General features: G+C 61.1%; 1 protein-coding gene across 2 annotated transcripts in view; it reads right to left on the bottom strand.

Annotated features, from left to right (window-relative positions):
* STAMBPL1 (STAM binding protein like 1) overlaps positions 1–23,453 on the bottom strand; it is a 28,320-nt gene extending 4,867 nt beyond the window's left edge. Inside the window, exons 1-7 of one of the 2 annotated variants that reach the window (XM_038576071.1) lie at positions 23,351–23,453; positions 11,327–11,404; positions 8,449–8,666; positions 6,293–6,368; positions 4,489–4,584; positions 2,680–3,037; positions 1,830–1,954 (exon numbers count right to left, since the gene is read on the bottom strand). In XM_038576071.1, coding sequence (XP_038431999.1) covers positions 1,830–1,954; positions 2,680–3,037; positions 4,489–4,584; positions 6,293–6,368; positions 8,449–8,666; positions 11,327–11,356 — 903 coding nt within the window. In that variant the 5' untranslated portion in view covers positions 11,357–11,404; positions 23,351–23,453. Of the gene's footprint in view, positions 1–1,829; positions 1,955–2,679; positions 3,038–4,488; positions 4,585–6,292; positions 6,369–8,448; positions 8,667–11,326; positions 11,405–21,894; positions 22,806–23,350 lie in introns of those variants that run through there. The other variant, XM_038576070.1, reaches the window with a different exon arrangement.
* Between the last annotated feature and the right edge of the window lie 1,141 nt (positions 23,454–24,594).

Here is a 24,594-nt window from a genome sequence, read left to right as displayed (position 1 = left end):
GGGCCGTTCTCGGGGGCCCGAAACCTATTCTCACGATGGAAAACGTACAGTAGACAGGAGTGAGCGTCCCGGGCTGGTCTGCGAGGGGTCAGTCAACAAACAACGTCTTGATATGTTACGTTTGCGGTGGAAAAACTCAGAGATCACAACAAAACAGCAAGTGCATTTGGAGGGGGGATGCTATGGGGAGTCCGTGGTTGTGCTGGGGGCACTCAGCGGTGTGCGGGGTCAAAGGTCTCGTTCGTATGTGACTGTACATAACTTCACGTCCTTCCCCAAATCTCTTCTGCTACTGAGTGGACTCACAGGGACTTAGTTCTCCACCATTAAGGTAATGTTTTGGGTTTGCATTTAGAGAAAAAGGAAAGCCCCCACATTACTGCCTTCAGGGGAAGGGGTGGAGGGGGCTCAGGTGGGGGTGCTCATGCCGGGCGGGCTGTCCCCCCCGCGCCACCTTCCCTTGGGGCTGGGGCTCTCTTGCAGACGGGGTGCACATCCTGCGGCCTCCACTGCGGCTCTCCCCTCCGCGCCTCCGCGCTCGTCACCCCGTCCTGGCTGACTTTATGCCTTCGGGCCCGGGCGAACGGCCCATCTCAGGATCGCCCCGACGTCCCAGAGGAGAGCAGCGCCCAGTCCCCAGTGGCCGGGCCACCCCGTCCTCCCATGAGCAGGCCAGCCCCGCCGACAGGAGGCACCCAGCCGCTCCTTCAGAGGCGCCCCCGGGGCACCGCAGGGCCGAGGTCACAGCCACGCGAGGCTACGACCGCCGACAGCTGCTTCGCGCGCGGCTGTGTGATGAAGGAGGGAGTGGCGTGTGGACGGCGATGCACCATCAAGCCAACCAGGTAGGACCTATGTCTTGAGGGAGCATCCACCGCACGCCGCCGGGGAGGCGAACCAGGTGGGGGTGAGGACGCGGCAGGTGTGCGGCTGCTGTCACCCTGTCTCCTGGAGGACCAGAGAGGAGCGGGAGTGCGGCAGGGAGGACGTGTGCTCAGTGAAACGGTCAGTTAAGTCACGGTTCCCCGGCTCAGTGTTTAGGGGGAAAACGTGCCCGGACCCAAGTGACGCCACAAAGGGCACTTTCCACAAGACGTGACTCGCCCTCCTTGCAGGTGCAGATCCAACGTGTCTTCCGTCGCTTGTCCTCCTTCTATATTCACATTATCTTTCATCACATAATTTGGATAAAATCCTCCGTAACGTAAATAGGGCCCGTGCTGAGAGGTCAGCTGGCCGAAACTACCACCTGAAACTAAGGAAAATAGCCAAACCCTGGTCTTACTCCGCGCATTTCTGCGAAAGGGAGGCCAGACGACGCCTGCAGAGTTAACGACGTGACCGTCCGTCACAGTGACAGCTGCGGCGGGGGTGTGGTCTAGGGAATCCGAAGACCTGACATCCATCATTGTTCTTTATTTTAGAGATTGTATTTATCTTAGAGAGAGAGAGCGTGAGCGAGCAGGGCTCAGGACAGAGGCAGAGGAAGAGACCCTAAGTAGACTCCCTGCTGGATCCCACGACCTTGACATCATGACCTGAACTGAAACCAAGACTCGGACGCTCAACAGGCTGCACCGCGCAGGCACCCCGGGTCCCTCATTTTTTTAGACCGAGACTTAATACGTGGCTCGATGCATTTACGACTGGCTCCTGCGTCCCGTGTCCCGGAAGCGTCAGTCCGTTAGTGACGACAGCTGTCAGTGGACTACGTCGGCCACGTCGTCATGTGTGCGGCCCTCGGGGTGATTCTACCCTGCCGTGCTAGTCACCCGTCAGTGGCGCCCCCGCGTGTGTGCTGGGCGGGAGGACAGGAACACAGGCCGTACCAGTTTTCCACAGAGAATTCCACAGGTTTCTATTCCTCTCACTGTATTAGATTCCGCCAGCAGCAGAAATTTGTGGCAAAGGTCTCTCGGTAAAACTACACGCCGCAGGCCTTCAACCACTAAGTCTACGAGAGAGCAAAGGCAGAAAGAGCTAAAGACACGTTCCCGCGTCCCGGCCACCAGAGCTGCGTCGGCGCGACGGGGCCAAGAGAAATACAGGGACGTGGCGTCCCGGGTGCTCCCTGTACTTCCGCAGCCCGAGAGGCGAGCTCAGCGAGGACGGTGGGGCCGGGCCGGGACCACGCGGGTGGCGCAAGCCAGGCCCGCTCTGCCCCTACGGCGGACGTTCCCCGCTCGGCTCCCCTGTGACCCTGCGTCTCCGCGGACGCCGGGGTCGGTACTGGGGCGCTGATCTTAGCAGCGATTGGCGGGAGGGGAACGCGTTAAGCGGCTGCCTCTCCTGACTCCTCAGGCGACCGGAAGCAAACGCCATCCGGCCGCGTCTCGGGTGGGGCGGCCACTGCTGGGCTCCGGGAAGGGGGCGAAGCCGGGCCCCCGCAGGCCACCTGCCGGCCACAGCCCCCGCGCACGGCAGTCTGGGCACCGGCTTTGCGGGTGTAAGCGAAGGTCACGCAACCTGCCCAGCACCTTGCCTGCGGGTGTTCGCCTCTAACGCTCCCGCGGCTCGGGGTTGAACACAGGCCAGAAACCGAAGGCTTGCAATGCCCCCGCCCCCTCCCCCCGTCTCTGTACCGGACGCTGCAGGCCGCGACCCGAGGGCTGCGCCAAGGGGCAACGACACCGCTGCGCGCTCGGGTCCCGGGAGGGCCGCCCGGGGACGGTCACTTACTCTGCACGGCGCTCAGGGTGGCGGCAGGCTTCAGGGCCCGGGTCACGGGCGGAGAGTGGCCGGCACAGCTGGCGGCGCGGCTGGGAGCGGGCAGGTCTGCGAAGGCACCGAGCAGGGACTCTTCGCGCTGCGCGGAGAAGCAGGACACGGCGCCCCCGTCGATCTGCTCCGGCGGCGCCGGGCCTTCCTGGCTCCGCATCTGGCCCCGAGCTAATTCTTGCTTCTTGAGCTGGTCCTCGAAGAACAGGAACTGCTCCGACTCCAGCTGCTGCTGCCGCATCCGGGCCACCCGCTTCCTTTCGGCCTCGATCAGGCTCTGATGCTCCAGCTGTTTCAGGATTTCGGCCTTATACTTGTTCTGGAAAACGGGGTTGCAGAACAAGAGGTTAGTTTCCAAGGCAACGTCACCAAACTGGGACCAGCCGGTTCCAGGCTGGCGGCGGAGAGGCAGACGCTGCGATGTGCCCGTGGGGACGCGAGCGCCACGGCCAACGCCGTCCACCTGCTCAGGGCAGCAGGCCCAGGCCGCCCAGATCCCCCGAGCCGCGGCCGCCCAGCCCTCCGCTCCCCGGGGCTCCCAAGGACATCGCGGGGTCCAAACCCCTCCAGGCAGTATCTGGTCAGAGACTAGGAATCTTCAATTAGCTCCTCAGGTGTTTCTGATGAAAACTAGCTTGAGGGGGGTGGGCACCCCCTCGCAGCACCTGGCGGCCCCGAGCCACCGCGGTCTGGTCGGAAGGGCCGGGCCTGACTCAGCAGGCGCAGGGGTCCAACAAGCCCCGGGGGACGCCTGCCACCCGGGCCGTGCTCCGTCTCTGCGAGACGCCTCCCGAGGGAGCCCCGGGGATCCTGCCGGCCACTGTGACACACGGGCAGCATTAGGGCTGGCCAGGCCCTTCCGCCCGGGACCCTGCGGGGGGACGACCTTGCGCTCGCCGGCGTGAAGGGGGACCGGCCCGGGCCCTTCTCTCCGCGCGGTCGCCTTGCCTAAGCCTCCGAGATCATTCTCCTCTCTTCACCGGGCAAGTCGACCCGAGTCCTCACCCTCCGCACCTGAGGGACGCCCTCTCTGCCCCACAGCCGAGCCCTGCACTCCCAGCTGACTCGCAGCGATGTTCCCGGGCCGTGCTCGCAGTTCATGACACTGAGCCAAGGTGACAGCACGAGTGACAAGTCCAAAGCACACAAGCGCGCAATGGAACGAAAAGCAGAGCCACCTACACAACAATGGCAAACACGGGAGGAGCTCAAGCATTAAACTGGAGGTCCTAGAGACGGGCCGATGGCATCTCCAAGGCCTCTCAACCCGAGACCTCACTGTCGCTGTCCCTCTTTCTGTGGTGACGACCCAGAAGCCACCAGCCATTGGTGCTACGACCACATCTCATATGGTCAGCGGTTATTCCCTCTCAAGGCAACCTTGGCGTTTCCAAGGCCAAAATAATAAGATGCATTGGAAACCACCTCCCGTTCCCCTGCCTCCGCCGCCTCCAGTCACCACCAAAGAGCCGCCGCCCGCCCCATGGTCCCAGCGGCAAGAGTTGGTCAAAGGCTCCATTTAAATCACTGTAGGAAATTTATTTTCTAAAGCATCACATGATCAGATATTGCAGGGAAATAAAATTATGCCATGTTTGGTGCAAGCGCTTAACTTGCACGTCGACATGAATTTTTTATTGCTCTTCCATCACTGCGTCTTTAATTTTTAATTTAAATGCACATGACACTTGCAAAACTCACATGAAAATGAAATTCAAAAAATATTCGCACAGAAAACAGTCACGAAACAAATATACCAGTTGAACTTACTTTGCTTTGCAAATATTCTTGGTACTCTACATTATATTTCTTTAAAAGGTCCTTTTTCAATTCATCTGTCCTCGGGAATGCAATCTCCTTCAGTTTCTTTTAAAAATATATGTACACACATTGGTTAGCGGGATCCTCGGTACAGTCTCTCAGGTCATCAGCTGAGAAAGAAAAACAGCTGGCACGTGCGTTAGACATCAGGACACGAGTAACCGGAGGTGATGGTGGGAACGGAGCCCGTCTGCCGTGGCTCCGGCACACGACCCAGGAGGCCGGGGAGAGGCCGGGGAGAGCGGCGCCCCTTCTCCCCTTCTGCGAGGCCGGCAGGCGGTCTGCGCGGCACCCGTCCCCGGACAGCGGGTCTGTGGCCACACACTCACCGCGTGCGGTCCGCGGGGCACCAGGAGGGACAGAGGCGCCCCGGGGGCCGGGCCGCCAGGCTCGGCCATGAGGAGGCACGGACGCCCCTGAGGATCCACATACCCCGGGCCGCCTCCCAGGTCCCCTCAATCGACAGGCTTAGGGGAAGGGCGGGGGATCCAGATCCCAAACGCCTTCTCCGAGAAAATCGGATTCATCCAAGCACCACCCTCCTTCTCAGACACGAGGGAACGGAGGCCCACGGAGACTCCAGGTCCTGCGCAGCAGCGACTGCCCGTTACCACCAGGATCCAAGTCCTCTGACTCTGGCCAGGCTCTTCCGCTAACACTTCCTTTCTCTTAATCTTTCGTCACCCGCCCGCCCCCTTCACTCCACAGGCATGAACCATTAGCTTTGGGAGAGCTTTATCCTACGGACAAAAATAAGAATAAAACTAACTGAGAGCAGGAGAGTCGGCTTGGGGGCCCCCGTGGGCTTGAACGAACGAGAGAACTCAGTGGAAATGCTACACGAGGCCTTGCAATGAGTGGCCCTTCAGATCAGCGTCTCCCGGAATTTAGGAAACGGCGGTGACCGTTTGACAGCATCTGAGCTCCTGGCGGCAGCCCCAGGCCGGACACGCTGGTGAGAGCCCGTCTCCCACTACCTGTAGGCCACGTGTCGTTGGGCGCTAAGATTTCGTGCTGTGGCCGGCTTTGCGCCCACTGTCTTACCCCGTGTAAGAGTGACCCAAACTAAAGACAGACAGGTGGGAAACATTTTAAAAATATTATTTAAAAGGCTATAGTCTCAGCTAAAAATACCTGAAGCTCCATCAGTGGCCAATGTGGACGGTGAATACGTAACTTTTCAACTACCATCTTCCTTTTCCTTGAGACCTTTAGGGCACCCCTCAAATATTTGATCCGCCTTCAGCCAGTCCCCCACAGGACCTTCATAACACCCTGCTTTGGGGGTTCTACAGGACAAGAAGTAGAACTTCGGGGCCGCCTTAATAATCAACACCGATTTTCAAACGGTTTTTGGGCTCAGAACCGTATGGAAGAGTCCACCCCAGCCACAGTGACTCTCAGACAGTTCTGGGGCCTGGGACCACCTTCCTCGCCGCCTGTGGGGAGAACAGCCAGCGATTCCTTCTTCACACCACAAAGCCACTGAGCACATTCTTGATTTTTTCTTTTCTCTCTCCCCCGACCCCGTCCAGGATTCAATTAGACATCCCATGCTGGCTCCGTTCAGTGATTAAAGGCCCAAGAAGGAATCGAAACATCTTGGCTAATGGAATGAATTTTCTGTGCTCGAACTCCCCAGAGGATGGGAGGAAGGAGGGGAGGAAGAGGAGGGGAAGGAGGAGGAGGAGGAGATCAATAAGGGAGCCTCCTGCAGCATTTGATCCCCCGGGGGAGCATCGACCCCACCTACCTTCATAATATCCTGCTTCTCGGGGACCGCACATTGCTGGTAATCTCGATGGCTGGGAAGCTTTTCCACGAACAAGCTACACAAAGAGAACACATCCTCAGCATTATGTGGGGGAAAAAGCTCCATGATGGGCGCCTCGGGGGGCTCAGCGGTGGGGGGTCTGCCTTCAGCCCAGGGCGTGACCCCGGGGTCCTGAGATCGAGTCCCACGTTGGGCTCCTGCATGTAGCCTGCCTCTCCGTCTGCCTGGGTCTCTGCCTGTCTCTCATGAATAAATAAATAACATCTTAAAAAAAAAGAAAAGAGCTCAATGATAGTTTAATTTTTTTGTTTTTAGGGTTTTTTTTTTTTAGACTTCATTTATTTTAAGAGGGGGGCTGCTCATGAGCAAGGGGAAGGGCCGGGGAGTGGGGAGGGAGAGAAGCAGACTCCCTGCTGAGTGCGGAGCCCTCGAACTCACAACCCTGAGGTCACGATCTGCGCCTAAATCAAGAGTCCGACACTCAACTGACTGAGCTGCCAGGCATACCATCTGTGACGGTTTCTAACAGAACGACACTCCTTTTCTAAAAGAACATCCTTGACTCGTTACTGTTTCACCTACATTCGTTCCATCAGCCTTTCCACCAAGGGCCGGGGTGGGTGTGATCTTGGTGTCACAGGGGAGCAAGCTCAGCGGATGAAGCACTAAGAGGGTCAGGATGCTCCCCACGCCCTGGCCCTTGTCAGGTCCTGGGCACCCCCTGATGCCCCCCAGAGCACCCCGCACACATGTGCCGCTGGCAACACAGAGGATTTGTAGAAATGTCAAGAGTCGGGAAGACCAAGGTCATCTGTGCTCACCACTGAAAAAGACTTCGACCCCTGACGAAGCAGGAGCGGCCTGGGGTCTGTGTCGGATCCTTAACGGGAAGCCCACTAAGGGACACGATGGCCAGAGTCCCTAGTGGATTACGAGGTGCTAATTAGGAGCCCACTACTTTTCATCACCTTTTCGAGGAACAAAGGACAGCAGAGGTGAAGGGAAATCCTTAGAGCAAACCACATGGATCACATCCCCATGAAATGAAGATTTGCATCGCCAGGCGCAGGGATTCTGGGGTTTGGTCCTTACTGAGCAGCCCTAACCCGTAGAAGAGCGTCCAGCCCACAATCTGCACTCAGTAGACATCTGTTCGGGGCCTGAGGAGTCCTTCCTCGATGGATCACGATGGGCCGCGGATGCCATCTCTGCTCAACTAATGGGGATGCCTCCGTCGCCAGTGTCCTCTTGCTTAGTTCCCCCGGGAACATGTGCAAAAACGCCAGCAGAGGGAACCAGACCCGGGCAATCGGTCACTTAGGGCTCAGAAACTCAGGTTCTCGGGTAACGCGTATTGTCAGGGATGCCCAGCTGCTTCCCGTTGCACACGACCTGTGGGCTCCCTAGAAGCCAGGGGTTGCCCAGGCAGGCGAGTGCTGCCAACCATCCCCCTCTGTGTTCTCAGGCGAAGTGAGGCAGAGACCTAGGCAGACGGGAAGCACGCTCTGGGGGCCCGACGTAGGACTCAATCCCGGGACCCGGGGGTCATGGCTGGAACTCAAGACAGATGCTCAACCGCTGAGCCCAACCCCAACCCACGCCCCCTCCCCGTCCCCTGAGCCCCCCGGGCAGGCCCTGGGCCCAAGGCAGACTCTCCACCCCTGAGCCCCCGGGTGCCCCTAAATAAATCTTTAAAAACCCACTGACTTAGAGGGCAGCTGAGGGCTGCTCCCTGCCCGGAATCGGCCCGTGGTGGGACGCGGCCCGGCGCCAGCCCTACAAGCGCGGGTACAGGGTCCGCGGCGGCCCGGGCGCCGTGGCCGCATCTGGATAAGCTCCTGCCCACGACGCTCCCGCTCCCGTGCGCAGAGCAGCGCGCCACACGCTTCCCCGGGAGGCCGCCAAGGGCAGGGCCCTGGAAGCCACTTCTCTGGCCGAGCGAGGGGACGGCGGTCCCGGAGCCCAGGGAGGCCGCGGGGCCCTGCGCACAGTACCCGGCAGCGTAAACCCCGCCACTCAGCGCGTCTGGAGGTCGCGGCCGCGGGGTCGGGCTCAGGGTCGTCCCGCGTCCCCGGCCCCAGCAAGGCGCCTGCCCCCCACGCGGCCCTGGGCCAGGCTTCTCAGGCCAGACTTACGTTATGAATTTATTGTACAGGACAAAGGCGTTTTCCAGGTTCCCCTCCTCCAGGTACACAGACGCCATCCTCTCCATCTCCACCCCGGACCGGAAGTAGCGGCGCGGGGCGATGTCCTCCGTGATGGCGATGTTGGCCCCGAGCTTGCTCAGGGCGCGGACGCGCTCCTCTGGGCTCAGCGACACGTCCGTGTGGTCGGGCAGGGCCGCCAGCCTCCTCTGCAAGGCAAGGCCAGAGGCCCTGAGCCCCAGCAGGCGGCGCGGCACGGCGACCCCGCGCCTCTCGGGACGCGCAGGGGGGGACCCTGAGGGGAGGCGCGGCCGTGCACCCCGGGGAGCCAGCAGGGTCCCCAGTGGCGGCGCAGGTGCTGCGGTGCGTCCCCCTGGGGCGCGGGCGCGGCCACGCATGTCCTCACAGGTGAGCCCCCCGGGCCGGGAGAAGAGGGCGGGCGGGGGTGGGGGGCTGTCGCCTGCGCGGGGCCCGGGGCACCTCCAAGCCGCGGTCTCCTTCAGGGTCTCCAGGGATGGGCGTCCCTTGCACAGCAGGCGCCTTGGGGACCCCTGCGGCCTCGGCCACTGAGCCCCCCCGCCCAGTCCCAGAGCAGCCTTTCTGGGCAGAGGGCCACCTCCTCTTCCTTTTTTTTTTTTTTTTTGGTTTTTAAAGATTTTGTCTATTTACTTAACAGAGAGCGAGGGATGGAGGGCACGAGCAGGGCGGGAGCCGAGGAGAAGCCGGATCCCCCCCAAGCGGGGGGGCCCGAGGCAGGACTCGATCCCAGGACCCCGGGGTCACGCCCTGCGCCCAGGGCAGACGCCGAGCCGCGTGGCCGCCCCCCTCCGATTTCTTTTTAACATAAAAAGGCTCTGCGAGCGCCCGAGTGCTCACAGCCCGTGACGGGCACAGGCCCTGGCCGGGGACAATGCGCGGGATCGCCCGCAGAACCAGTGACACGAGGTCACACGCTTGTGTTTTGTGCGTGAAAATAGCATCTGCACACGTCCGGGGAGAACACAACGTGCGCCCCAGGGTACCTGCTCAGCGCAGAGGCCGGCCTCCGGGAAGGCCGAGGCCGACAGCTTTCTGTCTCCTGCTGCCGGCGGCCTCCTGGCGGGCACCTCAGGCTCGCGGGCCGGGCAGCAAGGCCTGAGCCCTGCGGGGGGCGGCGGCCACGTGCGACCCTCAGGCCGGGGACCGGCTGCGCTCACCCACGGCGCGGCACGGGGGCCGGGAGACACCCCCCAGCGTGTCGTGAGCCGGCCCTGCACCCGGGCGGCGACCCCCTAGCGACAGAACCAGAGACCCGACAGCTGCTTCTCTCGGTGGCCCCTGCGGTGGCGGGGAGGGACCCCTGCGGAGGCGTGCCCAGGACCCCTGCCGGTCCCCAGCCCAGGCGGCCCCAGCGCCCCGCTGCCTCCCCTGAAGGCATCCTGCGACCCCTCACGGCCACGGGGCAACCTGGAGCTTCCAGGGCTCCATCACCGACAGCAAGGCGCCCCCGGATCCCCACTCCGGCACCTGGAAGCAACTGAGGCCCGGTGCGGGGGGTGGTGCTGGCCGCAGCACCCACAGCAGCTCCTCCTCCGGCGCCACCCCAGCTCGGGGCACGCTTCCGAGTAGCCAACCTGCCGCACCCCCACAGGCTTTGGCCCGGACGCTGCCCCGGGCAGGGGTGCAGCTGCAGGCACTGGGGGGCTGCACGTGGCCTGGGCCACCGCTTGCCCCTCGCGGTTCAACCGACCGCAGGGCCCCAGTGACATCAGAAAATGATCGGAAATTTTTAAAAAAACTAACTCTGGAAGTAAGCACGTTTCCAAAGGGGGTTTCCAGCCCCCGGGACGCGCACAAGTGGTCTGCTCACTTTTCACTACTGCACGGCCTGCCCCGAACAGTGGTTATTTGTGCACAGCGTCCACCCAGCCCTGCTCCCCAGGACCGTCCCTCGCAGCACAGGCGCTGAGCACGGAGGGACACACGGAGACGTGCAAGGCGGACAGAACCGGGTTCTCTTTCTCCCTGAAAGTAAAAGTAAGATTTCCGTTTCCTGCACTGACTGGTCCTAGCTTCCCAGACTCAGAAGTGATTTCAGAAGGAAACTGGGAAAGAGCCTAGTGTCTCCATCGACCTAGAAGCTGGGTTCGTGGATCTCGAAGGAAAATACAAAATCTCCCGGGGAGAGGCCTTCGTGCTCCCTTCACGGTGGCCAGCCGTGAACATTTCATCGTCCCTGCAGGACCCCCTAGAAACCCGCCGGCCGCCGGAGGCGCGATGGGGCTCAGCTGCCAGCGTCAGGGGCAACCGAGCATCCTGAGGACGCCGCGGGCCGGGGCCTGTTTGCTCTGCGGTCCCCGATCCTGCCGGCCGTCGAGGGGTGACGGTCAGGCCCGCGTGCGTCCATCAGGCCCCAATGGGCTGAGGGCGTCCCACATACTGCTCGGCTGTGCTGTGTGCAGAACCGGGCCACCTCCCCGGGGCGACTGGGCCCCCCGCACGTCCCTGAGCCCCCGGCCCGGCGCCCTCGGGCTCCTGCTCTTTGTACAGCCACTGCACGGGCATGATGGGCATAAAGGGAAGCGCGACACACGTGTGGGCACACGGTCCCACCGTGCCCCGGAGCCCTGGGCCGCGGGGTCAGAGGCTGGCCGCACAGCCTGCGCTGCAGGCACCCACGGCCGGGACAGAGGACGGCACCCGAGGGTGGCCTGGTCCACTGCAGGCTCGCACTCTTGTGGATCAAAACGAGTTATTTAGCCGGCTCAGGAGCCACTTGGCAGAGGGCTGCGCGCAGGGTGGACGCCGCGCCGCCACCACCTCGGTTCGCACCTGCCGATTGGTCGCTGGGGCTTTAGGCCCCACGGGGGCAGCAGCGGGCGCCACATACCAGGGAGGCCACGGTGAACGGCTGGTCCATGTCGTCGGCCGCAGAGGACCCACTCGCGCTGTGTCCCGGTCACTTCATCTGCGCAGAGACAAGCAGAGCCACAGTTACTTTCTGAGCATCTGACTGCGGAACACAAACCGCAGGGACCGTGTGCCCTGAGTGCTCGGCTGTGGGGGCCTCGCGCCGAGGATGGACCCCAGGACGGAGCTGCAGGACGGAGCCCGGGACGGAGCCCTGGGTGGAGCCCAGGATGGAACCCCATATGGAGCCACAGGATGGAGCCGCAGGACGGAGCCCAGGACGGAGCCGAGGCCATAGCCAAGGCCAGAGACGCAGGATGGAACCCAGGACAGACCCCAGACAGAGCCGCAGGACAGAGCCCAGGACGGAGCGCAGGATGGAACCGCAGGACGGAGCCCAGGACGGAGCCCAGGACGGAGCCCGGGACGGAGCCCCGGGATGGAGCCCAGGACAGAGCCCGGGATGGAGCCCAGGACAGAGCCCAGGACGGAGCCCCAGGACGGAGCCCCAAGACGGAGCCCCAGGATGGAGCCCGGGACGGAGCCGCAGGCGGCCATGGACCCTCTTCCAAGCGGACCTTCAGGAGCGGCCGGGGGACACGCGGCCTGCTGGCACGCTGCTGTGCTCCCGCACTCAGGACGTGGCTCCAAGGGACAAAGGCCAGGCTGTGGGGGCCGGGAGCCTGGAGCCGGCAGGTGGAGCCCTGCCTCCGGGTCCCCAGGGTGTGGCACCTTCCCTCTGAGTGTGGACGAGAGGCGGCCGACTTGTCACCGAGGGACCTCACCTGCATGTTGGTGTGACGCCCCGGATGAGGGGTTGTGTGGATGTAGGAGGATGTCTAACCAGCGCACCAACTCCTGCTACAGAGAGCTCGGGGCGGGCCTGGCCTAATCAGGTGAAAGCTCTGGGGGCCCAACAGCTCCCCTGCCAGCCCTGCAGACTCAGCCATGGACATTGCTCAGCTGCAGGATCACGGATGCACCCCCCTGCCCCTCGGGAGTCGAAACAGCCCCGATGAGCCCCTACACCTGTCCCCCAGGTGGGCACCGAGCGGAGGACCCGGCTACAAACCCACAGGTAGTAAGTGCAGGTGACGGTGGCAGGAACGACTCAGGGCCTCCCGAGAACTCAAGCGGGTCAGCAGGCGGAGTGGGGTGCGGAGTGGGGTGCCCGGGAAAGTCCCTTGCACACCCGAGGTGACGAGTCTCAGCTTTTGTTGGGACCGTTATGGAGCCTGGGGGAGGGGAAAGTGGAGGGGGGAGGGGGAAGTGGAGGGGGGAGGGGGAAGGGGGAGGAGGAAAGGGGGAGGGGGGAGGAAAGGGGGGAGGGGGGAGAGAGGGTTAGAGAAGGGGAGATGGGGAGAGGGGGAGATGGGGGTGAGAAGACGGGGGTGGGGAGACGGGAGTGGGGGGAGGTGGGAGGAGGGAGAGGAGGGGAGGGGGGAGCAGGAGCAGGCAGGCAGGGACGCCCATCAGGAGTCCGAGCCGTGGCAAAGCAAGAAGAGAAAGGCAGCGTCTCACTGGCTTAGCTGAGTCCACGCCGCACAGATGCCCCCCCCCCTCGAGGCCGGGTCCGTTGGGGCAGCGGGATCCCCGTCCTGCCCCACCCAGGACCAGCAAACAGGGCCTCCATCAGGCCCCCTTGCCCGGTGCTCCGCTGGGCCACCTGCACGCTGGGTGCCGGGTGCAGGGGAGGATGAGGAGGAGCCTGGGGAGGACGGAGAAGATCAGGGAGGATGAGGAGGGTGGGGAGGACGGGGAGGATGTAGAGGGCGGGGAGGATGCGGAGGGCGGGGAGGACCCCCTGGGGCGAGAGGCAGTGCTGCCACCACCTGCAGTCACACCTGGGCTCCTCTGGAAGTGCAGGCTCCAGGCTCGGCGGAGGCAGGGTGACGGCAGAGGCAGGGTGACACGGCCTTCAAGGCCCCGCCTGCCCCGCAGCCGCCCCATCCACCTGCCCGTCCGTCCACCTGCCGTGGGTACCTGCCGTGCTCTTCCAGGCTCACGGTCTGCACGGACACAGGGTGCCCCTTGCGGCGGCTCCAACCCCGGCAAGCGTTCCACAGGAGTGCCCAGGGTCACCTGAAGCCGCCCCTACCTCCCTGCACCCTGGGGGGCACCTGGCTGTGACCTCACCGCACCCAGCGCCGCTGCTGCCCCAGCCCCTCCCCGCGTGGCCGCCGACACCCAGCTCGCTCCTGCCTACACGGCCTTCTAAGGGGGACAGGGGTGGGGGCGGGGGGGCCTGGATTGCTAGTCGAGCTGAGCTGTGAGCACTGCCCGCAGGGGGGAGCCGGGCAGGAGCCGCAGGAAGCCCTGAGCACCCCCAGCTGGGCCCAGGGCGACGGCACAGGCGGGTCCCACTGGGGGGACGGGGCAGGTCCGCCTCCCAGCCAACACCTCACATTCCCCAGAGTCACGGCCCAAGAGCACGATTCCTCTTGAATTGGAGCCTGGGGTCCCAAAGGGAGGTCCAAGTGTCGCTCATGGCCCTGGAGGGCAGGGTGGCAGCGGCTCTAGATGCCACCCTGGGGTGAAAAGGGAGCGTCAGGGGTGCCTGTGGGGCTGCGGGGTGCAATGTCCACCTCGGGCCTAGGCCGAGTCCCCAGGTCCTGGGATCAAGTCTCACATCGGGCTCCCACCCAGGCTCCAAGGCCTGAGCCGGTCGGGCCCATGGAGCCCAGAGGTGCAGGGTCCCAGCACCGGGGCTCCCACCCGGGCTCCAGGCACAAACTGCAGGACCGCAGCCTCTCCCCCTGCACAGGGGCGGAGAAGGGCAGGCAAGGAGAAAGGACGCTGTGTAACCCAGAGCCCGATGCTCGGTGTCAGCGACGGGCCACAGCACCATCCGCGTGCCCCGGTGAGGAAGCCCAGGCGCAGAACAGGTGAGCAACCCGAGCAAGTGGCGAGGCGGGGACTCCGAAGTAGGGGCAGAGGATCCCTGGCGTCGGCTCAAGCAGCATTTGATAGTTGATGCTGAAATCAGGGCAAGGCCGGTCTTGGTGCTTGGATAAGAATGACAGGATGCGGACGTGACATGTCACGCCTTCGATGACCTGGACCACGAACACAGGGAGGTGGCTGGCGGCGTGGGGGGCCGGGCGGCTGGGGAGAAACGTCACAGATTGGCTGGATGCTTTAAGGGTCATTGGAATATTCAGGTTTTCTGCTTTCTCCTGGAGCCCATTTTAGTTAGCTCAAGTTTTCTAATTGTGTCCCATTTTATCTGTTTTTCAAATGCAGATAATCAGAGCTCTCCTCAGAGGGTCTCAATTATTCACGGGTCCCGGGGCGCCTGCGCCTCAGCCGGTGAGGTGTCAAACCCTTGGTTTCAGCTCAGGTCGTGATCCCAGGGTCACGGGCTCGATGAGGCTCACGCTGGGGGGGGCGGGGAGAGTCTGCTTGAGATGCTCTCTCTGTGTGCCCCGTCCTCCCCACTCGCTCTCAAATAAATAGATTTTTAAATAAGTAAATAGTGGGTCTGTAGTTATGCCTCCCTATTCATTCCTAATGCTATTTATGGGTTTTCCTCTTTCTTCCTGGGTTAACATTGTCAGAAATTTAGCTACTTGGCTAACGTTTTTTTTTCTTTTCTTTTTTTTGGAAAATGTTTTTCAAAGAATTAACTTTGGGTTGGTTCATCCTGCAACCTTATTTTTATTAACTTCTGTCCTTATTTTTATTATTTCATTACTCTCACCATATCTAGAATTAAGATACCAGTTCATTTTTAGCTACTTTTTTTTTTTTTTTTTTTAAAGATTCTGTTTATTTGAGAGACAGTCTGAGTGGGGGCAGGACGGAGAAGCAGCCGCCCCGCTGAGCAGGGAGCCCGACGTGGGGCTTGATCCCGGGACCCTGAGATCGTGACCTGAGCCGAAAGCAGGTGCTTAATCAACTGAGACCCTTAATCCTCACTTCTTGAGGATTGTTCCTAGTTGTCTATGTTCTATGATTTGCCAGTAAATGTACTTAAGCAGAGAAAAGGAAGAGATGACATTTCAGTTCAGCATAACAACTATCTGATCCACAATCTTCTCTCTGCCAAAAAGATAAAAGGGTGTTGATTCCCTTCACTTATATTTTATGCAGAATGACTGGCTGGCTGTGGACTGACCGCCTGTGCTCATCCCATCAAGAGCCCCCCTCAGTGCTCAAAGGGCATTTCATGTGCTCACAAATGTGCTAATTTAGGATTCCATTTTTTTTTTTCCCTTAATGAGACGGTCTGATTGATACGCATCATAAAACACTTAAGAGAATGAATTTGAGCTCTCGGGGAGAAATTCACATTTGTGCGCAATTATTTTGTCATCTTAAATCCACATGAGCATGTTGATTTTGTTATTCTTCTAGAGAGGTACTAAAATTTCCTGGAAATGATGCCTTCTAAAAATAAGCCACCTCCCCCCCCAAAAAAGAAAAGAAAAGAAGCCACCCGTAAGCCACTCAGCTTTAATGTATATTTTAACATACTTCCCTTTTTTGCTGCAATAAGCTTGTAACAAAATACCATCCAGGAGTTATCTAATTCCACGAGGCACAGTGAGTCAGAATAAATTTTTAAAATAACATCATCTTTTTGCCTGCCAGTTGCCTGAAGCTCAGAGATGCAAGGTCAGTGCTCGGGCATTATTAATCAATTTAATTTCATTCTCATGAATTTCCTGAGGACGGGCCATGACCAAGATGCCCTGAGCCCGGCACGACTACTCAAAAGCAAAAGCTCTCCTTTTGGAGAAATGGAGGAGCACGTCTCCGATGGTCTCCGATGCTCCCCGACCACAGGAACCGCGGCCGTTCCACGCGTCCCCCGCACGGCAGCTCTCACGGTTTGGGTTTTGCACGAGAAAACCTCATCGATGCAGGAGGCCAACGCAAAATAGGCCGTGTCCTTCCTCAGGCTGGCCTGGCCACCCCCCTGATGGTGCTCAGCGAGCCCCGCACGTGGCCTCAGCTGCCGGGCCTGTGTGCTCAGCTCTCACCCCCTCCGGTCTCCAGGCCCACGGCCGACGCCCCCGCTCTGACGCGGGGCTGCCTCCGAGTGTGGCTCCTCGACCACCTCCACCACAACTCCTTGGTAGAGCAGGAGAGTGGTTGCCAGGTCTCTATTCTCATCAGGCCGCCCAGCAGTTCTGGACGCACACCCAGACCCGAGGCTCACGACATCGGCCACACTGTTCCAAGGCAGTTACGAGCAACCTCCTGAAAGCCTGGCCTGGATCAGCTGCGTGTTTTCTGCCGTGGAACAAGCTCCTGCCGTGGGCTCTGCGAAGCAGAGGTGTCTGTCCCCCAACACCCGTCCTCACCCTGCATCTCAACTCTCCGTGTCCTGCCTTTCCTGCTAACACACCTTCATTCCTTCCCCGGGACACGTCTTGTCATGACTCGGACTGACGCTCCATCTGAGCCTCAGCACCGTGACTTCAAATCTCTTCCATCTGCTTCCACCGGGACACCCAACTGATCTCGCACCCGGGATGCCCCAAGGCTAACTACATCTTTCCTGCAAATACCGCTGGCTCCCAGTAAATCCAGTCGTCGGTTTGTGTATACGACGTTATTTATGAACCAACGGCCTGTGCTAGGCGCTAGCGACGCAACAGTGACCAGAGAGACAGATCCTAATGGATCTTCCGACACAAACATTCTGCGAGGGGCAGGGTGAGGCAGAGATGCATGGTAACCGCTACTGAGACAAAATACAGGAAACAGAGACAGCTATGCATTCTTTTTCTGGAAAAAAAAAACAAAGCAAACCTTCAGAAACAAGCGTGTCCTCCTCAGTGCACGGGGAGGCAGCTTTTGCCCCATCACTGGTGACGTCAACTTGGATCTCTTGTTTAAATCACGGCTGCCAGGCCCTTTCCTTGTAAAGATTCTATATTTTTCCTTTGTGAGTAACTTCAGGAACCTGCAAATACACCTTGGCCCCTAATTTTAGCATCGAAAGGTGATTGTTGCCTGAACAATGATTACCGTGCGTCTGAAAATGGTGCATTTTCTATTTCCATCCTCCGTCCGACATTTCTTAGTTTAGGTGGCATTTTCGGTCGAAGGATGTTTAAGTTTTGTACAAAATGTTTACATTTCAGCCTGTAAGATGGTTCCATCTTTTCCCTATGGTATCTGAGTTTTTTCATCATTTTTATAAAAGGTCTTCAAACTCACTAATGCCAAAAATATTCCTTAATGGGTTCACCAATCTCTTCTTCCAGTAGTTTTGTGTATATTTTTTAAGATGTCGTTTATTTATCTGAGAGAGCGCACAAGCAGAGGGAGCTGCAGGCAGAGGCAGAGGGAGAAGCCGACTTCCCACTGAGCTGGGAGCCCGACACGGGGCTCGAACCCGGGACCGCGAGAGCATGACCGGAGCCGAAGGCAGACGCTTCACCGACGGAGCCCCCAGGCGCCCACGGTTGGATAGTTTTGAATCTGTGTGGAATTCACGTTTCTGCGAGGAGTTTAGACACGGCTACAGTTTCCCTTTGCATCAGGCGAAGCCTCAATTACCCTGAGCTTCTTATGTAACTCGCAACTCTGCGACGCGAAGCCTGGAGGGGGACACGCAGCTACTGGGGGGAGTGTGGGAGAGCCCCAAACCTTGGAAGCTGAGCGGACCTCCTGGGGTTCCGGAGCAAAAGCAGGCAGCGGAACCGCCGGCGCGGACGCTGGCACAGACAGTCACCACATCAGGGTGGCACTTGCGACTTGTGCCGAGGAAAGGTCCCCTCCTCCTGAACAGCGCCAACCGCTCGTCAATCGCACAAAACCTGGTGAGCCCTGGAGACAGCTCCGTGTGCCCGCCGCCCGGTCCACACCCGCCTGCCGCTGTGCACCGCACGCACTCGCACACTCATGAAGAAACGTCAGGCCACACGGGTGGAGGCCGTTCCATAAAGCCAACGGCTACTGCTCTTCACAAGTGTCAAGATGATGGAAGACAGGGAGGGACTGTTCCAGATTCAAAGACACCACTAAGGGCCCGTGGGAGGCTCCGGAGGGGGGAGCGGCTGCCTTCAGCCCAGGCTGTGACCCTGGGGGCCCGGGATCGAGTTCTGCATCGGGCTCCCCGCAGGGAGCTGCTTCTCCGTCTGCCTGGGTCTCTGCCTCTCTCTCTGGGTCTCTCATGAGTAAATAAATAAAATGTTTAAGAAATAATAAAATAAAATAAAAGAGTCCACAGAGACGAGACAACTGAATGCCAGGCACAGTCCTGCAGGGGACCCAATCCTGGATCGGAAGGACGCTGGGGAAATAAATGCGAATAAGATCTGTGCATCGGACAATAACAAGGGGATGGTATTACTCTCCCGATTTTGAGAACTACTGTGATCACGTAGACTGTTAATATTTCGAGGAGGGGGGATAAAGGATATACAGAAATTCCATGTATTTTTTTAGAAGTCTGACATGCTTTTATTTTATTCTTTTAAGAGACCCACGGGGAGAGGCAGAGATGCAGGCAGAGGGAAAAGCAGGCTCCCTGCAGTGAGCTCGACGTGAGACTCCATCCCAGGACCCCGGGGTCACGCTCTGGGCCGCAGGGAGATGCTCAGCTGCTGAGCCCCCGGGCGCCCAAATTCCTTCAACCTTAACAAGGTTTCCTGTTTGATTTAGGAGACGTTTGGCTCCTGCCTCGCTGGCGTCCTGGGGGCCGTGGGGATGAGGGCTGGTGTGGCCTGTGGCCCAGCGACGCACGAGGGGCCAGAAGCGGGGCGGGAGTGTGGAGAGACACCGAGGCCCCGCGGCTCCTGCCCTGCGGCGGGTGGGCGCCCGGGAGGCCGCGTCCGGAGCCTGCGGGGAAGCTCGGCCGTCTTCTTACGTCGGGTTTAAACTCACAAAATCAAAAAAACAAAAACGAGACCCCACAGCTCTTTAAGAAGAACTGAACGCCCGTGACATGGGACCGTGTGACTGATGCGGAACGTGAGGCCGCGCGGCGCGGTGTGGGGACAGGTGAGATTCGAGGCGTGAGGGCTTTCCCCGAAGCAGCGCCCGTCACCCCGTCACCCCGTCCACGAGCAGGCAGGACCGCGCGGCAAGGCGCTGCCTGGGAGTCGCTGTGAGAACAGGCCTGAGGCCCAGTGGTTCAGGGGAGCGGCCACCCGCGGACCCACCTGCCCACCCGCCGTCTGGCTGCCTCCCCCGTTAGAACGCGCCTCTTACCCCTAAACCGCGTTACTTCCACGAGTCTAAAAATAGCTAAAATCGCTCGGCTCTAAGTCCAGATAATATTCTGAATGAAAACGGTTATTTTTTTTAATTGATTGGAGAGGGAGAGGAGCCAGTGAGCGTGGGGGGGGCGGGTCTGCGCGGACCCCGCGAGGCTCGGTCCGTGACCACGACGGCGGTCTGAGCGCCGGGGGCCGTGGGCACGACGGCTAGGACACGTCCTCGTAAGGCCACCGCGGCCAGGAAGGGAGGGTGCGCGGCGCTGGGGTGGACACGGGCGGGCGGCACGGACGGCTCCGCCCCACAGACACGCAGCAGTGCGCGGCCCGGACAGGTGAGCGTGTCAGAGGACGGTCAGCATGCGACACGCGTCACACCGTGTCCGCACACACGCACACGACACTGCTCCCTCACACCACGGAGGCCTCGTGTGCAGCCCCCCCAGCAGGAGCCCGGGCGCCGAGATGCACCAGGGCCCACGCCAACCGCAGTCCAGCGGCTTCCCAAGCCCATGTGGGAACACACGTGGGGCCTCGTGACCGGGAGCTCCCCGCACAACACCCGGACGCCCAGGACAGCTGGCGGGGGCTTCGGCGGTGGTCCCCAGAGCAATGCTGCGCAGACACGGCCTACTCCACGGGGGAAGTGACAGGACGCCGGAGCCCGCAGGCCCGGCCCATGTGCATGCCCAGCCCGTGTGCAGGCCCAGCCCGTGTGCAGGCCGCATGGGGGGCCAGGGCCGGGCCGCCGTCTGCCCACAGCCCACTGCCATCCTAGGTGGCCTGGTGCTCGGGTCTGCGGGTTCTTCATCCGTCAGGGACGCCCACTGCGTGCCATCGCTCTAGGGGCCACGGTGACAACGCCGACAGCACCCAGGACGCCGGGAACCCCGAGACGCCCTTCCCTGTGCGCCCACCGAGCCCTGCCCTGAGGCTGGGGACACACAACGGGACACCCGGCCGAGAAACGAAGAGGCCCGGGCTCGTAGGCGCCCGTGAGCTGCCCGAGGACACGTGGCCATCGGCGCCAGGAGAGACTCGAGCTTCTCGGCGCTCGGCAGCCCGTGAGGTGGCGCGCGTGACGGTTTTGCGCAGCGTCCGGCTCTGCCACACATCCAAGGGCCACCCTTTCTTCCTAGGCCTCTGCCAGGCATCTGCGAGCCGGCCGGGGGACAGCGACGGCAAGTTCCTGCCGGGCACTGAGGCAGGTCTGGGTGGTTCCCTCCCCAGTGTCGCTGGGATGCCCGGCAGGCCTGTCACTCTGCGACGCGACATCCCACCGCCCTCCCTCCCTTCCATCCTCCCCCTGCCAGACTGTCCCTTGCAAGGCCACCATCGTCCCCTGCAAGGCCACCCACATCTTGTGGTGTCAGCCCACATCTCTCAAGGAACCTCCCGGCAATTGGCCGCCTCACCTCCTGAAACCCCCTCCCGGGCCACGCAGGGCCCTCGGGGCAGGGGACAAACAGGCTGCCCGGGGACGGGGCTGCAGTGCCTGTGGGCCCAGCAGGTGCTCACCGGCCACCCATGGCTGCGCCAAGAGCGGCTCCTATGTTACCTCCAAACGGTGATGAGCGATGTTTTATTTGACATATTTACTTCGCACACAGCCCAGCAGAAGACGCTTCAGGATCTCACCTGATTTTTTTTGCTCAGAATGAAACAAGCTTGAGTGAAAGACACACGGGGAAGGACGTCAGAGAAAATGCACATTCTTGATGCGCACTAGAAGGCTAACACCCTAACATCCGGGGACATTTCAGGCAGCGTTCTGACCTTTGACCCTGAAACTAGATCATGAGCCACAGGGCAAACATCTAGGGACTGGGGACGGAAACTGACGTTGTTTAAAAAAAAAAAAAAGAAGAAGAAGAAGAAGGAAAGAAAAAAAAAAGGTCTAACAGCCTTAATAGTTGAGCTCAGATACCGCACCCACTTCCATGAGTACCTTAAACGGCTAAGTAGAGCGGCGTGGGGGGGGGGGGGGCAGGGGGGCCTCTGGGGTGGAGCATCTGCCTTGGGCCCAGGGCGTGACCCTGGGGTCCCGGGATTGAGTCCCACATGGGGCTCCCTGCAGGGAGCCTGCTTCTCCCTCTGCCTGGGTCCCTGCCTCTCTCTCTGTCTCTCTCATGAATCAATAAATAAAACCTTTGGAAAAAAAAAAAAAGGCCGGAGCAAACCAAGGCGGATATGAATCACTGCACTTACACCGAGGCGCTGCTGTTGATAACCGTAAGCCACCAAGTAACCTGCGGTCGGATCTAAGGTCCCTAGAGCAACCGCATCCACGGACAAACAACACGGACTTCATTTAAAATTTTTGAAAGCCAGACACCACGTGCTGGGCGGACTTAGCAGTCCGCCAGACGCTTACCTGGCTCCCCACTCGCGCGGGGGTGCACGACTGTACTGGAAGTTCACCTGATCTGCCTGCAAATGCAAACAGCGTCCGGTGTGGCTGCATCCAGATCATTCCCGAGCCGGATGTTCTGATGTTCTGGTTCAGCTCCGGGCTTCTGAACGTTGCTCATGTGTCCTGCTGCCTGGCTGCGTGTGGGTGGCTGGAACGGGCAGGCGACAGGTGCCCACGGGGTGCTGACCGCTGCCTTTGTCCTGGTGGGGTCCTGACGTGCCTGGGGCCTGGGGTCCTGGGTCCTGACGAGGTTGGCCTGGGTGGGTCGGGCTCCGGTTGGAGGAGGTGACGGGTACCTTGTAGCATGTTGGGGCGAGGAACGAGCCGCACTGGAGGGTGGTCAGTCCCCAGCACTGGCCGGGCAGCTGTGACCGTCTAGCCCCAGGGACCTCACGCTGACTCCAATACTCCCGAGGATCACACTGAGTCATTTGTCACCGTTCCCACCCTGGTAGTCGCGAATCCCACACAGGCTGGAGTAAAGAGCGCTGGTGTCGCAGAGTCATGAAGCCAGAGGAGGAAGATGCGTCTTGCTGGTGAACGTACCTTTGGGGGTGGGGGGATCCCCGGCGCCTCTCACGCTCCTCCTCCCCTCCTGTAGTGAGCAAGAGCTACCAGGCTTTTCTTTTTCTTTTTCTTTCCTTTCTGACTTCCTGGGTCGTGCCCGTCAAGCAGGCCTGGGAAGTGTCCGTACGGGGCTGTGCCCAAGCCCTGCTCAGCCACGTCCCGTGCACGGAAAGTCAAAGAGTAAAAAGCGGCAGCGGCTGCACCAACGTCTATCTAGGCCAGTCGCGTCAGCTGCGCCCCAGGACCTGCCGCCGACCTGCCGCCGGCCCCGGAGCGGGGGGCGGGGAGCGGGGAGCGGGGGGCGGGGAGCCTCTTCCTCCGAGGCCCTGACGCGCGGACACGGACCCTGGGGGGGCGCCGGGGGGCGAGGGGCCCGGAACGGGCGGCCCCGCGGGAGCAGGAGAGCAGGAGGCGGCGTCCAGGGGGCTCGGCGCAGGCCTGCCCCGGTGACCTTGGGGCTGACCCCGGGCCCAGCGCGGCGGCCCCGCCCCCGCCCTGGGCCTGCGCCCCGCGGGGGGCTGCGCTGCCGACCTCGGCCGGGTCCCGGGAGCCCCCGCCCCCGCCCCCCGCCCCCCGCTCGGCTCCTGGGTGGTTGGCTGCGCGCCCCTGCGCACCCCTGCGCGCCCCTGCCCTGGCCTCTCCGGCTCCGCCTCGGCCGCGTGGATGGCGCCGGGGCCTCCGGGGGGCACAGAGCGACGCCCGCCCGCGGGGCCCCACCGGGTCGGGGCCGGGGACCACCCCCCCGCGGAGCGTCGGCCCGGCCCGGCCCGGTCCCCGCGACCCCGCCCCCCCACCCCGCCGAGGGGTCGCCCCCGGGCCCCCCCGCCCCCCCCCGGCCCCGCGCGCTCACCGCCCGCCGGCTCCTCCCCGCGGCGGCGCTGCCCCTGGGGCCCCCGCATCCGGGCCGTGCAGCCGCGCCCCGCCCGGCCTCCTGCAGGACCGCCCCGCCCCCAGCCCCGAACCCGCGCCGGGCGGGGCCCCAGAGCTCTCGGCGGGGCGGCGGGGAGGGCCGTGGCTGCGCGTCCCGATCCCCCCCGCCCCCCCCGAGGTCGCAGGTGCCGCACGCGGGGAGCCCCGCCCCCCGCCCCCCCCCCCCCCCCCCCCCCCGGGCCCCCCCCCGCGGCGCGGCTCCTCCTGGCCCCTCGGGTCGCGCCCTGGGAGCGGCGGGGCTGCCCGGCTGAGCGGCTGAGCGGCCCGGGCCCAGCACGGCCACCTCCAGGGCCTCGTCCCCGCGTTTGCATTTCTTTTTTAATGTATTTTTAAAATATCTTTACTTATTTATTCATGAGACACACAGAGAGAGGCAGAGACCCAGGCGGAGGCAGGAGCAGGCCCCATGCGGGACCCGGGTCACGCCCTGGGCCAAAGGCCGAGGCTCCACCGCCCCACCCCGCCGTCCCCACCCCCCCCCTTCAACTCTTAAAATGCAAAGGTTTAAAAATAAATAAATAAAAATAAAATAAAAAAACTCCTGGAGGCGGCCTGCAGCCCTCATTTTTGAAAAGCAACGGTGTCATTGCTCTTCTGATTTCGGATTCAGTTCCAAATTTTAAAATCAGAGAATTTCACAGAAACTCAGACTTTCCGCACGTTCTGGAACGTTGAACAAGCCGTGACCCTCGGCTCACGGGGGTTCTAGTAACGGTCAGCCAGAGCCGGATGCAGGCGTCCCCTTTACCCTGGGAGGATGCTCCTGGGTTTTCCACGGTCTCCCCCACTCCTGTACCCCCCGCCCCACTGACTTTTGAGGATGTGATTCACCCTGGAGTCTGCCGTTCTGGACTAGACATCCCATGACCTATCAGACAACCTAAAAAAAAAAAAATCAGTTGTGATTAAGATTAACCAGATTTCTAACAAAATATGATGAAACAAACAAGTTTACATAAATATTCAGAGTGGTCATTGACCCAAGGCTTCCTACCCAGACTCCAAACTCTCCAAAAAGCCAGAACGGCCCAAGGCTCCCTGTCTCCATCCTCCAGCATGGATGGCGCTGTCGTGTGACCTAAGTCCATCCCATCGGAGATTCCCATCCAGGCCCTTGAAGCCAGAGTCTATGACTCAAACAACAGACATTCTGGAAAAAGTATC

The sequence above is a fragment of the Canis lupus genome, chromosome 26 (genome assembly GCF_011100685.1).
Source record: "Canis lupus familiaris isolate Mischka breed German Shepherd chromosome 26, alternate assembly UU_Cfam_GSD_1.0, whole genome shotgun sequence".
In the NCBI taxonomy this organism is placed as follows: domain Eukaryota; kingdom Metazoa; phylum Chordata; class Mammalia; order Carnivora; family Canidae; genus Canis; species Canis lupus.
Note: the sequence above shows the minus strand (reverse complement) of the source record. Positions and strands in the feature narration are given on the sequence as shown.